The sequence below is a fragment of the Camelus dromedarius genome, chromosome 16, assembly GCF_036321535.1.
Source record: "Camelus dromedarius isolate mCamDro1 chromosome 16, mCamDro1.pat, whole genome shotgun sequence".
NCBI classification, from domain to species: Eukaryota; Metazoa; Chordata; class Mammalia; order Artiodactyla; family Camelidae; genus Camelus; species Camelus dromedarius.
Window position 1 is genome coordinate 53,011,052 of NC_087451.1, and position 13,343 is coordinate 53,024,394.

At 53.7% G+C, this 13,343-nt stretch overlaps 1 protein-coding gene across 1 annotated transcript in view; it reads right to left on the bottom strand.

Annotated features, from left to right (window-relative positions):
• Positions 1 to 10,341, bottom strand: part of LOC105105757 (rap1 GTPase-activating protein 2) — an 18,913-nt gene extending 8,572 nt beyond the window's left edge. Inside the window, exons 1-5 of the mRNA XM_031469684.2 lie at positions 10,223 to 10,341; positions 8,205 to 8,360; positions 3,172 to 3,241; positions 2,608 to 2,690; positions 1,117 to 1,250 (exon numbers count right to left, since the gene is read on the bottom strand). Of these exons, the coding sequence (XP_031325544.2) occupies positions 1,117 to 1,250; positions 2,608 to 2,690; positions 3,172 to 3,241; positions 8,205 to 8,360; positions 10,223 to 10,333 (554 nt within the window). The 5' untranslated portion in view covers positions 10,334 to 10,341. The remainder of the gene's footprint in view (positions 1 to 1,116; positions 1,251 to 2,607; positions 2,691 to 3,171; positions 3,242 to 8,204; positions 8,361 to 10,222) is intronic.
• Between the last annotated feature and the right edge of the window lie 3,002 nt (positions 10,342 to 13,343).

Here is a 13,343-nt window from a genome sequence, read left to right on the forward strand (position 1 = left end):
GTGAGAACAATAGTAACCACTTCTACGGAGCATCTCTGGTGTTCCAGCCACACGCACTTTCCCCGGCTTTATTTCAGTGAGGTCTCCCATCGACTGCAGGCTGAGGTTCTGTTGATGGTCCCTGTGTTGCTGATAAGCAAACTGTAGCTCAGAAACTTCAAAGACCATGCCCAGGACCGCACAGAGCTGGGATTCTAGTACAGGCGGGTCTAACTCTAACTCTGCACACACCGCCCCCAAACGGTAGCTTTACAAATCGTTCTGCAATGGGCAATCCAGCAGAACATTGACCTTAAACCCAGAAAACCTGGCTTTGAAGCAAGGCTCTTCCTCTCCTGTAGGTGTAAGAGTTTTAAGCAGCCTTCCAGCCTCTCTCAGCCGGTCCCCTCACGTGTGAGTGGAAATAACAAGGCCCCCCAGGTTCTGCCGACGGGATAGGATTACAGCCAGGCTCAAATCAGATGCTGGATGCAAGTGTTGAGTGGGCCAGCAATCCCTTGGCAAGCACATCGTGATGACCCTTCTTTACCCCCTGTCAGCTAAGTGTCTGTCCAAGCTCCCCTTGAATACTTCCGGGGACAGAATGCTCACTTCTTATTCTAGTAGCTCATTCTGGTTACAAAGTTCTTCCCTTTGCAAAGTCTGCAAGGACTTGCCTGTAACTCCATCCCACCAGCCCTGGCCAGGACCTCCTCTGCCCTGCCAGCTGGAAGAACCTTCACAGTCTCCCACACTGGAGGCTGAAGACCCCCACGGCTGTGTCCTTGCTCCTGCCATCCTGCCCTGGACTCCCCAACCACAGGAAGAGACAGATAAAAGCAGGCATGTTCTCGGTTTGCATGGGCTCCTCCCCTGCTTACCAGACTCACAGGCCAGAGACGGTACAGATCAAAGAAGGATGTGGAAGACACCAGAGACACTGATGGCTGCTCTGACCGCTCACACTTCCTGAAGCCCCTGCCCTCTGCAAATACCTGCAATGCCCTGGCTGGTCCTGCCACCTCGGCTGGCACTTGGGCTTTGGGGCCAGGATCATGTGGACTTTGTCCTGTTGGTTTCCCTTGTTCACCCCACTCTCCTTCCCCTGGCACTCCCCAGCCACCCTTGTGCTCGTACCTTGAAAGACTCCAGGAATCCCCCATGGCCCCCACTCTCAAACTTGTCCTCTTCTGGGCCCAGTCCCAGCATGGCCTGCATGTGGGCGTGGAGTTCATCGTGAAGGTTGTCCAGGAGGGCTGCCCTCGTCCGGTCTTGGAAGGGAGAAGGGTGGGGGTGGTTAAGCTGGCACTGAGAGCAGAGATGTGCCCTCCCCCGGGATGCTCCAGACACCTGGCCCAAGGGCTGTGAATCTGGCCAGCTGCATCCCAGCGACAGTGCGGACCTACATCCAGGCTGGGCTCCATGCTCACAAATGCTGCAGCTAACACTACAGCTCCGTGCCCGGCCCCCTGCTCCCTTCTCTCTGTCCCTTCTCCCTGGGCCATCCCGCCCTCCCATGGCTCTGCCCTGATGACTCCCAGCCCAGATCTCTGCCCCAGGCACCACGTCCATGTACCCAACTGCCCATAGCTCCTCTCCATCCAGGTGTGTATCCAAGGCCACATCTACAGCCGCCAGGGGGCGCCATTCACACAGACCAGGACCAACCCTTTGAGCAACACAGCCTTTGCCAGTGCCTCCAAATAGCAGGTCCAGACAGTGTTCCCATGTCAGCAAAGAGCTCAAGCCAAAGGCCCGGGTGGCTCCCCACAATCCCACTTCTCCACACTCTTATATACAAGAGTCCATCAAGTCTTCCTGACTCTGAGCACTTCCTGTGCTGAAGCAAGCTGCCACTCTGTCTCTTGGACTCCTGTAATAGCTTCTAGCTGGCCCCCTTCCTGCCCTCCTGCCTTCAGGCTACCCGCCACCTCTACCACCTCCTCCTGTACTTTATTAGGGCCTTATCACCTCTAGCTCAAAGCCTGATCTGACCCAACCAGCATCTGCAGCTGGTCCTCCCACCATTCCATCCCCATCATGAACCCTTCTCTCAAGGCCACGTCCAACCCTCTGGAGCTCCCTCACGAAGTCATGCTCTGAATCTGCCCGGCCTTTGTTCATGCTGATTCCCACGCCTGGAATAACCCTCCCCAATCTTTCCTCGTGGCAAAAGTCTCGTTAGATATCCAGATTAGGCAGCTCCAAGACCACCTCCTCCAAAAAGCCTTCCCTGAACACACCTTCCATTCCCCACAGGCAGAAACAGCCACTACCCTGAGCCACAGCCCCTACTGGCCTCCGTCATAGTCCAGGACACTCTATCATACCTGTCTCCACCAGCCTGTGAGCTCTGTAGGGGCAGAAACTGTCTCACTTATCCCAGTTTCCCAGGGAACAGAACAAAGCACAGTACACAGTAGGTGCTCAATAAGTGATCAGCAAATGGTTGACTAGACCTAAAGTTTGGATGGAGTTCCCACAAGAAGAAAGAGCTCCACATCAACACAATGCTGAAGGCTTAGAGGGGCAAAGATGGTGCTTCCCACCTTAAATAGCCCCCAAGAATAGACCCTCGAGAAAGGCTGGCCCAGTGGGCAGGAGGAAGACCAGAAACCTCGTGCTCACCTCCAGCTTCGCAAACTTGTCTGACTTGCAGCATTCTCTGCGTTGGTGAGCTTGGTGAGCAGAAACTCCCTGAACTCTGGGCCCTGGAACACACAAGATGCTCCATCCTTAGCTGCTGCCACAGGGCTTTAACCACAGTAAGAGGCAGGCAGTTCAGGGGGCCTGGGGGGAGGGTCTACTTCTGACACCGCATCACCTTTAGCCCAGCCCAAGCCCACCTGCTAAGATGCCAACATGGAAACCAGCTCCGCTGGTGCTGGCAAATCCACCTTCCACACCCACCATAGCACTTCCGGGAGTGGAGGCCACTTGTGCCCAAGGCGCCTGGGACTGGCGTACAGCATAAAACCCTCCTTTGAGCAGAAAGACAACCCCAGTGTCAAACACCCTGACAAGAGGCCTTGTGCTGGGCCAGGCTGGCAGTACAAGGAGAGGTGGGGACAGGCACCAAGTAAAGGAGGTTCTCAAGCTCCCAGCCCAATTCGGCCCCCCTGCAACCACTGCCACTCAGGCGTGGCAGCCTGGAGTCTCAGACATGAGAGAGGCAGAAGGAGAGTTTCTTACCTTCTGGAAAACGGGGGCTGGGCAGAGGTGGGCCAAAGGCAGGCACATATTCCCGGGCAGTGACTGCAACCTGAAACACAGGGACTCAGTGTGGGCCACCAGAGGGGAGACACAAGCTGAGGATGAAAAGCGTTCTGAGTCCTGGCCCTGGGGGAGCCCCCTTCCCACGCACATCTACTCCCCTTCCCAGAATACAAAGAAAGTGTCCCCTGGGCCAGCGCCAGTGAACCCAAGTCACTGTTCCTAGAAGTGGGGCTGGACTGTGCAGAGCCATCCACACACCCTCATCTGCATTCCAGGAGGTGGGAAGCAAGTTTGGCAAGATGATGGGGCGGGGCTGAGGAGCAGCCTGGAACCCTAACTAATGCAGTACAAGAGCCCAGGAGATGCTATCTCTTCACCTCTTTCGACGGGATGCTCATCCTACAGAGAAGGCGCAGGGAGAATGGTCAGCCCTGTACTCCTGATGAGGATACAGACGCCCAGAGCCGTGGAGCCCTCCCTCCAATGGCACACAGGAGATTAGCCCCGGAGATGAGCAGACGATCCAGAGCTCTCTAACCCTGCTCGGGGGTTCTCTCCCACAACACTGACTCCCATGACTGGCCATACATCAGAATCACTTCAAGTACTTAAAAATAAATACCAGTTACATGGGCTCCACCATAAACCTACTGAATCAGCAGCTCTGGGGTGGAGTCAGGACTCTGCAACTGTTTGAGGCTCCTGAGAGCATCTGTGTGGTCAGTAGACTGGTGTTTGGGAGCCCTGGCCCCGCACACGGGGTCGGTCTGGGTGAGGCTGAACTCACAGAGCACCAGGGCCCAGGGTGGGAACTGGGGGCAGAGGGACATGCAGGTGCTCTGCATGGGCTTGCAGGCTGGGGGTGGGGTGTACACCTCTGGCCACCCTGGTGAGGGAGGAACTAATGGAGAGAGGGCACCAAGGTGTTCTTCGTGAGGTCTCCCAGGCTCAGGACAGGTCCCACACCTCCATCTCCCCTCTCTGCCTGGAGATGCCCTGGTTTCACCTGTTCTCAGCCCACGAGGCTGCAGGCCTCTCTGGAGACTCTGCCCTCTCCCTTCTCAGGGAGGCTGCTGATGTGAGCGCAGCCCTGGTGCGCTGCCAGCCTCCTGGGCCCGGCCCGTGACGTAGGGCAGATGCAGAGTCTGCCAGAGCGGGCGAGCCGGCACCTCGGAGCCGGGCCAGGCCGGAAGGGCCCTGCCGGGATCTGGAGTGCAGGGGAGCGGGACAGGGCTGGTCAGTACGGCTTTCTCTCCCCAAGCCCAGGGCTGTCCACATGGCCCACACTGTGGTGCCCAGAGTCGGGAAAAAGCTGATGTGATTTCTGGCTGCTTCCAGCTGCCACACCGTCCCCCTCCACCACCCACCATCACCCTCGGCACAACTCAAGAGTTCCACCCACAGAGCCAAAATCAGGAGGAGGGGACGGCCGTGGAGAGGCTGCTGATGGGACCAGGCCAGAGGCCAGGTTCAGCTCCCCCATCTTCCCACCCCGACGCCGCCTCCTTCTCAGGCTTGCACTAGAGTGTTCTGTGCTGGCTGGGTGAGTGGCTTCGATATGCTCTGAAAGCGGCCTGAGTCTCCCAGCTGGACGAGCCCACGAGCCAACTGCCCCACAGCAGTGGGGTCAGAAAGGCGGGGGACGGGATATTCCCTTTGCTGGCCGTTCTCTAACCCCACGTGCTCCCTCCCGTCCAAACGCCCGGGCCTTTGTGGTTCCCTCCTCTTGGGGATGGTTGGGTTGCTGGGCTGAAAGCAGAAGCTGCCTGAACACAACCTCCCCTTCCTACTTTCTAGACCTAGCCAGGGCCTCCTGGCAGGGGCTGGGAAGGAGAGAGGCAGCAGGTGACTCTGGGGAAGAGGCTCTTCAAGACCAGAAAGTGGAAGGAGGCACGGGTGTGTAAGAAGGATGTTCCAGGAGCGGGGGTGCCTCCAAGGTCTCCAGACTTGATAAGGTCCCCACGCCTGCCGAAGGGTGGCCTGGAAGCCCTGGAGGACCACGAGGTCACTCAAGCGACAGATCAGCAGTGAGGGGAAGGGGGCACACAGCCAGGAGCCGGCCCCCTGGTCAGCTTCGTGTAAGACTCCTGACATCTTTGCAGGACTTCAGGAGTCGGGGCTGGGTGAGCTCAGACAGGGAGGGAAGGGCGTCCTGGTGAAGGCTCAGCTGGAATTTCCTTCGAGTCTGGCAGGATGGGGATGAAATGTGTGTCTGAAACATGATTTGATGTGATGTCTCATGCACACCCCAGATGGTGGGTCCAAGTTCCCACCTGCTGTGACGGCTCCATGAGGAAGGCCACAGTCAGACCCGGGCCGGACTCTGGCTCCACTGTTTCCAGGCTCTGTGGCCTCAGATGTTAAGAAACTTAAGCTCTTGGCCTCAATCTTCCCCCTGTAAAATGGGGCTAACAGGAGGCCTATCTGACTAGAGGCTTGTGAGAATTTAAGAAGACTGCTTTTAAGGGCCTGGCACAGAGCCAACACCCAGTAAGGAGTAATCATTGTCACTCGGTGCTTTTTTAATTTTCCCTGCTGTTCTGCACCTAATAAAGGATGAAATACTACAGAGTTCCCCCAAACCACTTCCTAATCCAACACACACACACACACACACATCCCTCTTCCTCAGCTCCTCCTCCTTCCTCTCCACAGCATGTCAGGGCTGGAAGGAGCTCAGAAGTTGTCTACTCCAACTTCCTCATTTCACACAGTTGGAAACAGAGGCCCAGAGAGGGAAGGAACTGGCCCAAGGTCACACAGCAGTCAGAGGCAGGGCCAGGACCAGAACCCCAGGCTCCCAAGCCGCTCTGTCTGAGGTCCTTTCCTGTACATTCCCACCCCTGTCCTTCCCCCTTCCTTCTCCTTCCTGTTGTTTGTCCTCCCCAGTGGGGGCCTCCTGGGGCACTGCTCAGTCCCTGGGGAACTCTCACCCTCTTTTGCCACAAGCCCTAAGCCTGCAGGGGTCAGCTGAGGTCCACGTTACCTGGACCCCCCGAAGGGTCTAACCAGGTCCTCCTCAGTCTGCCCATCACTGGATGATGCACAGAGCTTTGGGGGGCACCTTAGAAGGCTGATCCCCCTCCCTGTCCTCTGCCCTGACTCACAGGTCCTGCCTTCCAGCTTGGATGTCTGCCTGGCAGGTAGAGTTCAAGGTCCCACATCCCCGTGAGCTCTCCTTCTCACCTCTCTGAGGACAGTGCTTCTCCCTGGACCAGAGACTGTGGCTGGGGAGACTTGGTAAAGACTTCTAGCATATGTGCTGGCGTAAGGTGGTGCTTCTCTGATTTTTCTCTATTTTCCTAACTCTACTAAAGTTCTTGGGAAAGGGAAGAAGCCAGTTTAGCTGGACTCCATTTCCTACCAGGAACTTAAACACTAAACGTCCACAGGAGGCCTCATTCTGCCAGCAGATGCCCAGCGGACGAGCCCCACGCACGTCCGAGACTGCCTGGCAGGGCCCGGGAGCCCTCCTATCACACAGCTCTATTCTGAGCATCCTTCTCTGTTGTGCTTTCCCTCCAAGAGCCGTTAAATGAACCAGGTGGCTGGTGACCTGTGCTCACAGCCTCTTCTGCCCCTTCCCTGAAGCTGGTTCTGTACGTCACTTCCATGTGCCTGCACAGCAGGCACTGAGTGACTACACTTGCTTCCACCAACAAAGTAATTAGGCAGCTGATTGACAGGCATGCCCGTGTGGGTCAAAGCCTTCAAGGAAACCCAAACCATGGGTTCTCCAACTTTTCAGCTAAAACTGCTCAGTGACAGAGGAGCGTGAACACGGGCCTGTAAAAGAATCAGTTCTCCTCCACAGGACATAGTGTGGAGTTTCTTTTGTGTTTAGAAGCCTCCTGTTTGGTTTTTAAGCGGATGTGACTTTTGCACTTAATATACCTGGATTTGTACTGATAAAAAAAGTCATATAACAATTATAGAACATTGTTTTTCTTTCCCAGAATATTCAAACCAAATTGATACTTTGTAAAGACGGCCATGAAATGCTATGGCCTCCTGAACCCTGGAACCAGCTTTGGCCTAAGTTAATACACAGGAAGCATTGCAGGCCTCAGGGTTTCCCAAGAACTCCTTTTCGCTCTCCCTGACAACACTGGCTCCTAACACTGGGGGACGCAGGGAGTTCTGAGAATTTGAGCTACGGCCTCTCTCCTCTGGAGACACAAAGCAGCACGTGAACTCCACAGTTTGTACCTATCTACCAAGGGTTCAAAGACTATCTAACATCCACTTTAAAACCCCTGCCTCAGTCTATGTCCCTTGGGTCCCCTGCCCCCCCACCACCACTGTGCGACAGAGAAACTGTGGCCCAAGAGGTTGGAATCGTTTCTCACAGTTAAGGTGAGGGATAGTGACACAGCCATCAGGAGGTGTGGGGTGAGGGCCCGAGGCGCATCTGCACCAGTGAGGCGTCTGAGAAAGTCCACTAATGGGTCAGGAGCTGAGACTCAGGTGCTCACAAGCCCACCCCACCCCCGCCCCCAGGAGTCTTCAAATGAATGTGGCTCATTTGCCCAGAACAGCTAAACCAGAGGGCCCCCCAGGGGCCAGGGTCTACCAGGACCCCTGCCCTCCACTTCTCATCATGAACATTTCTCCTTTTTCTTTTTTCCTTTTGTCTGTTACTGTCTTTCTTCCTCTCCTCTCTCCTGACAGTCCTCTCCACTTTCTCTTTTTTTCTCTCCTGTGGCTCTGCCTTACCTTAATAAACAGCATTACCAGACTCCAAGTAGGGACAAGGGAGCCTTCTCAACCCTTGAGGTAAAGGCTGTCCCATCTGGAGGCAGCAAGATGGACCAGGGGACCTAAGAAGGTGCTCTCCAAGAGTCTAGCTCCCAAATCCCAGAAACCCAAGAACTCATGGGAAATCTATCATGTGTTGGAGAGTGGCCTGAGGAGCCCCTGAGAACTGGTGTTCCTTGACATCACTGATTCCGTAAAGTGTGGTGAGGTGCCTGGGCCCCCCGCTTCCTCCAACGAGATCTTCTCCTTACCTTGTAGGATGGGGTCTCCATGCCCAGGTTCTCAGCCTGCACGACAATGTAGGCATGTAAGAAGTTGGATGCAATCATATCTGGGACAAACGGTGTGTTTTCTTCTTGGAAGATGATGGCCACAATGTCATTCCCAATGTGTCTCTTTCTCTGGAGCTAAACAAAAAGTGTTCCATTGTTATAAGCCAGTTAGGAACATCCTGAAAACAGAATAGAACAGAATACAGGAAATTCTTCATTGTTCTATCTTTATACATAAACCTGGAACACTGAGACCTCTCTCTCCAAGGGGCTTTTTCTTTCAATCTTTAGAAGCCACTAAAAAGGAAAAAAATGAGGAAGAGGCCTAAGCTGCTAGGAAGAGGCTAGCAAGCCTCTGACTGAGCTCTGCAGCATGTAGAGAGCCCTGACTCGGGACTGGTGATCTAGTTAAAAGGTAATGCCAGGTTTTACCCTGGGAGATCCTGAATTGGATCAGGGAGAGACACAAACACATGTGGAGCCCCTGGAGAACACTAACAAAGCCACCAGGCAGCAAGTGCTGAATCAGCCACTGCCTACGTAGTGCCTGACACTATAGGAGTAGAGAAGAGGGCAAAATCAGAGGCCTGATGGTAATCTGAGAAGGCTTCCTGGAAGAGGAGTTTGGGTGAGGGGGGAGCACTTGATGGACATGTGGATGAGCAGGGAGGAGGGAGCAGATTATCCTATACCAGAAGGGAGAATAACCATACTTAGAGAAATATGGACACCCTGGCTTGGTGGAGGTCATGGGGGAAGACAGATATCCAGCCCGATTCAGCTTTCCACGCTCGGCCAGGTGCTGTCACAGGCGATCCCAATCACCAAGCATCTACCGTGTGTCAAGAACCATGCTGGGCTGTTCACACGCATGATTTCAAATGTTAAGGCCCTCCTGGACGCCAAATCCTGGCTCAGTGCTTACCTACACATTTGTTCCTTTATTAAGCACCTACTGCATGCAAGCCTGATGTTTCACGTGGAGTTTCCCACTTACTAAGCACCTGCTATATATTAAGTCTCATGCCAGGAACTTTTATAAACTGTCTCACTTATTCTGCACCACATCATCTCATTTCTTGGCAAAAGGAAATGAATATTTATTCAGTCCTTGCTGAGAGCCAAGCTCTGTGCACGTCCCACTTAACTGAGGTGACACTGAGAATGAGCCAGGCAGAGACCAGCCCTCAGCCTCAGGCTGGGGCAGGGGGTGAGGGGGGCCACGAAGGAACAGAGACTGAAGGTGAAACACTGAGAGAAAACCCTCTTTGGAAACAAAAGGAATCCTGCTTCTATTTGCTTCTGGAACATTCAGTAGTTATTTTAGAGCCAAATCGCAGTCTCCTTTGCCAATTTCCTTTTTTCCTAAGAAGCCAGGCACTGTGTTTACAATATGACTTCTGTGCTCCCTTCCAGTTCTCTACTCGGAAACATGGATCCGTTAGGAAGCCTGCCACAAGCCAGGCATTGTACTGAGCCCCATATTTGGACCCTTAATGTGATCCCCACAACAACCCTCTGACGTCCTTGGTGTTATTCCCATTTTACAGATGAGGCAAGTGAGGCCACAGGGTTAACCAGTTTGCCCAGAGTCACAAACCCCTAAGTGGCAGAGCTGGCTTCAAGCTACCATCTGCGGACCCTGTCATGTACTCTTCACCACCACCCTACACAGTCTGGGCACCTGGGCTCTGCTCTCAGCTCTACCCCTGATCACTTGGAAAACAGTTTTTTAACCATATGGAGCTACGATTTCCCCACTGGTCACAGGGAGATAACCAGGGGCCCCATCCTGTCTTCCACACAGGCTGCTGACCTACGGCCTTGGTGAGATAACACAATAGCATGGGCTTTGATAAGAGGAATGAAGCTGAACAGATGGGCCTCTTGATTGTGAAAATAGGGAAGGGGGCCTCGGTCCCTCGGGGAGACCAGACCAGATGCAGGCTCTCACCTCGCACACCCTGGTTTCCCGAAGCCCTCCCGAACCTGGTTACCTGCTGGGTGTCTCCCTCGGTAGACGGCAGCTTTGTGGAGACAGGAAACACGGTCTCCCTGTCCCGGAATACTGTGTACAGTGATTCCACCCCTGTCTGTCCGTGGGTCATGTCCAGGCCTCCTCCGAAACTGTTGGTGAAACATGCAAGTGCCAGGGGAGGGAGGGGGGAGGGAAGGAAAGTGGGCAACTTTGTAACAACCAACCACACCCTCTCCTCTGTTTTTTTGTGTAAAAAGGGCCTGTATTCTAACTGAAGCAGGATGGCGCTCCAAGATATTTAGTTGGCCATCCTCTCGGTCTGCTGGCTTTCTGAATAAAGTCGCTATTCCTTGTTCCAACACCTCGTCTCCCGATTTATTGGCCTGTTGTGCGGCTAGCAGAATGAGTTTGGACTCAGTAACAATGGCCCCAAAGCACAAGACGAGTGATGCTGGCAATTTGGATCTGCCACAGAGAAGCCATAAAGTACTTCCTTTAAGTGAAAAGATGAAAGTTCTCAACTTAATAAGGAAAGAAAGAAATTGTATGCTGAAGTTGCTAAGATCTACAGTAAGAACGAATCTTCTATCCTTGAGATTTGGGGGGGGCAGGTAATTAGGTTTGTTTGTTTGTTTATTCGTTCATTCTTTTTTAGAGGAGGTACCGGAGATTGACTCCAGGACCTTGTGCATGCTAAGCATGTGCCCTACCACTTGAGCTATACCCTCCCCCTACCCTTGAGATTGTAACGAAGAAAAAGAAATTTGTTTTAGCTTGACTGTCACATCTCAGACTGCAGAAGTTATGGCCACAGAGCATGACAAGTGCCTAGTTAAGATAGGGAAGGCATTAAATTTGTAGAATATACGAATGTGTACAAATTTGAGAGAAAGGGACCACATTCGCATAACTTTTATTATGGTATATTGTTATAATAGTTCTGTTTTATTCTTGGTGGTTGTCGTTAATCTCTCACTGTGCCTAGTTTATAAATTACGCTTTATCATAGGTATGTATGCATAGGGAAGAACATAGTATGTACAGGTTTGGTACTATCCATGGTTTGAGGCATCCACTGGGGATAAGGGGGAGCTACTGTAATACATTTCTGTTATGTTAAGCCATACAGCTTCTGGCACTTGGTATAGAAGCCTGAGGAAATTGATACAAGTTGAAAGGGCTCTTTACCTGTTCTGGACACTAGGCCCTTATCAGATGCGTGATTTGCAGATAATTTTGTAATAGAGGAGAGCAGATCTGACTATGCTGGATCTGTTCCTTTAGTTTTAACCACTGTGCCGTTTTCTAGGTTTATTCTTGCTAGCTCTGCACCTTTTGTAATACATTGTTGCCTTTAGCCTGTCTGGTAAACAGGAGAACCTTTTCTCAAGGTTCTGACCTTTAAGGATATTAACACTTCTGCACTTATACAAAGACAACAAGTTGCAGAATAGAGCATAATCTTTGTTTCGTTGGAGGTTTACAGGGACACCATGACCTGACCCACATGGACAGCTGCAAGAACAAAGAATTCCTGCAGCAAGAAGTTTATAACAACTAAACCCCACCCCCATTTTTTTGTGTGTAAAAGGAGCCTATATTCTGACTGGGGGAGGATGGTTCTCCAAGATATTTAGTCGGCCATCCTCTCAGTGGGTCTGCCTGCTTTCCAAATAAAGTCGCTATTCCTTGCCCCAACACCTCGTCTTCCAATTTATTGACCTGTCGTGTGGCCAGCAGACGAGTTTGGACTCAGTAACCCCCAGACCCCTCCTGCCTGTTTCTGGGTCTCTGGACCACAGGATGATGGTGCTGCAGCTGCTGACAGCCTGCTCTCCTCCCCATGCCCCCCAAGCCAGTCTCCTGAAGGAGAAGAGTCCAGCTCTTCCTAGCTGGGGATCTCAGCCTGAATTGGAGAGACAGCAGAGGGGCTGCATCAGAAGAGCACTGGGCCAGGAGTCCAGCGGTTCCTGGCACACTGGCAGTGGGTGCTCAATAAACATTTCTTGTTTGGAGAATCACAGCATTGGGGTCTGGTCTCCCCTGGGTGGCATGGTGAGGGTGCAGGTCCTTCCCTCCCTCCCTCCCTCTGCACCCATCTCCTCTCATCAATAAGTGTGGAGGTGGGGGAGGGGCCACAGTTTAGCCTCTAAACCCTGGGGACACAGGCTGGTGTGCAGGCAGGGGAGGGGTGGACTCTCCCTGGGAAGGGCTCACTCTCCGTGGGAAGGGCGCGTGTCCGGACAGGCATCTCTCCTGGCTTGCTGGGGGAGGGAGGGGCAGGCAGGCTGGAGGGTGGGTGGGGCCCCAGCTGTGTCAGCCTGTGAGTAGAGTCACCCAGGCCAGGAGCAGGAGGCGAGGTGACTCAATTGGCAAGGCCTTGCTATCCTCCCAACCCGCTCAGGGCAGGTCAGGTCAGGGGTTGCTCGGAGACCCAACTCCAGAATACAAGAATCCTGTTGCTTGGGGCGCACCCTGATGGGCTCCTGAAGCTCTGAGATGGAACCCTGGGGGGCTGGGTGCAGGTAAGGGGGGGGTGACCCAGGAATAGACATTCTCTGGAGAGGTCCTGAACCTCCTTCCCCTCCCCGTCCACCACCACGGGCCCCTGGTATCTCACCCTGGCCCGTGCTATTTCTGGCCCATTCTATCTGTTTTCTTGTCTCCCTGTTTTCCCTTTGACATTCCATCCCTGCCCACACGCCTTGCAGTGAAGTGTGGCTGGAGCTGCCTCTGTAATTAAGAGCCCTCCCCTGGCCAGCCGGGCACACACCCACAGGAGCAGGCCATGGGCAGCCTCTGGTGTCGAGGCTCCTCCCCTGGACAAAGGGCGGCAAAAAATGGCAAGAGCACCCCACCCTCACCTCTGGGGCCTGCACTGTCCTGCCCTGCTCCTGCTCCCGCTGATGCCAGGGCCCACTCCAGCCAGAAGCCTTTGGGAAGCACTTCTGCCACCAGTATCCTCTCCCCAGGCCTGAAGGGGACCCCCCCTCAACAAGTTCCCCCACCCAAGCACCAGTGGGCAGGGGCAGCGGTGCAAAAGGAGTCCCATGGACAGAGATCTAAACAAGTTATGAGCCAAGCTAACTGTTAAGTAAGACACCGGACCAGTATACCTCCACAGTGACCTGAAAAGCCAG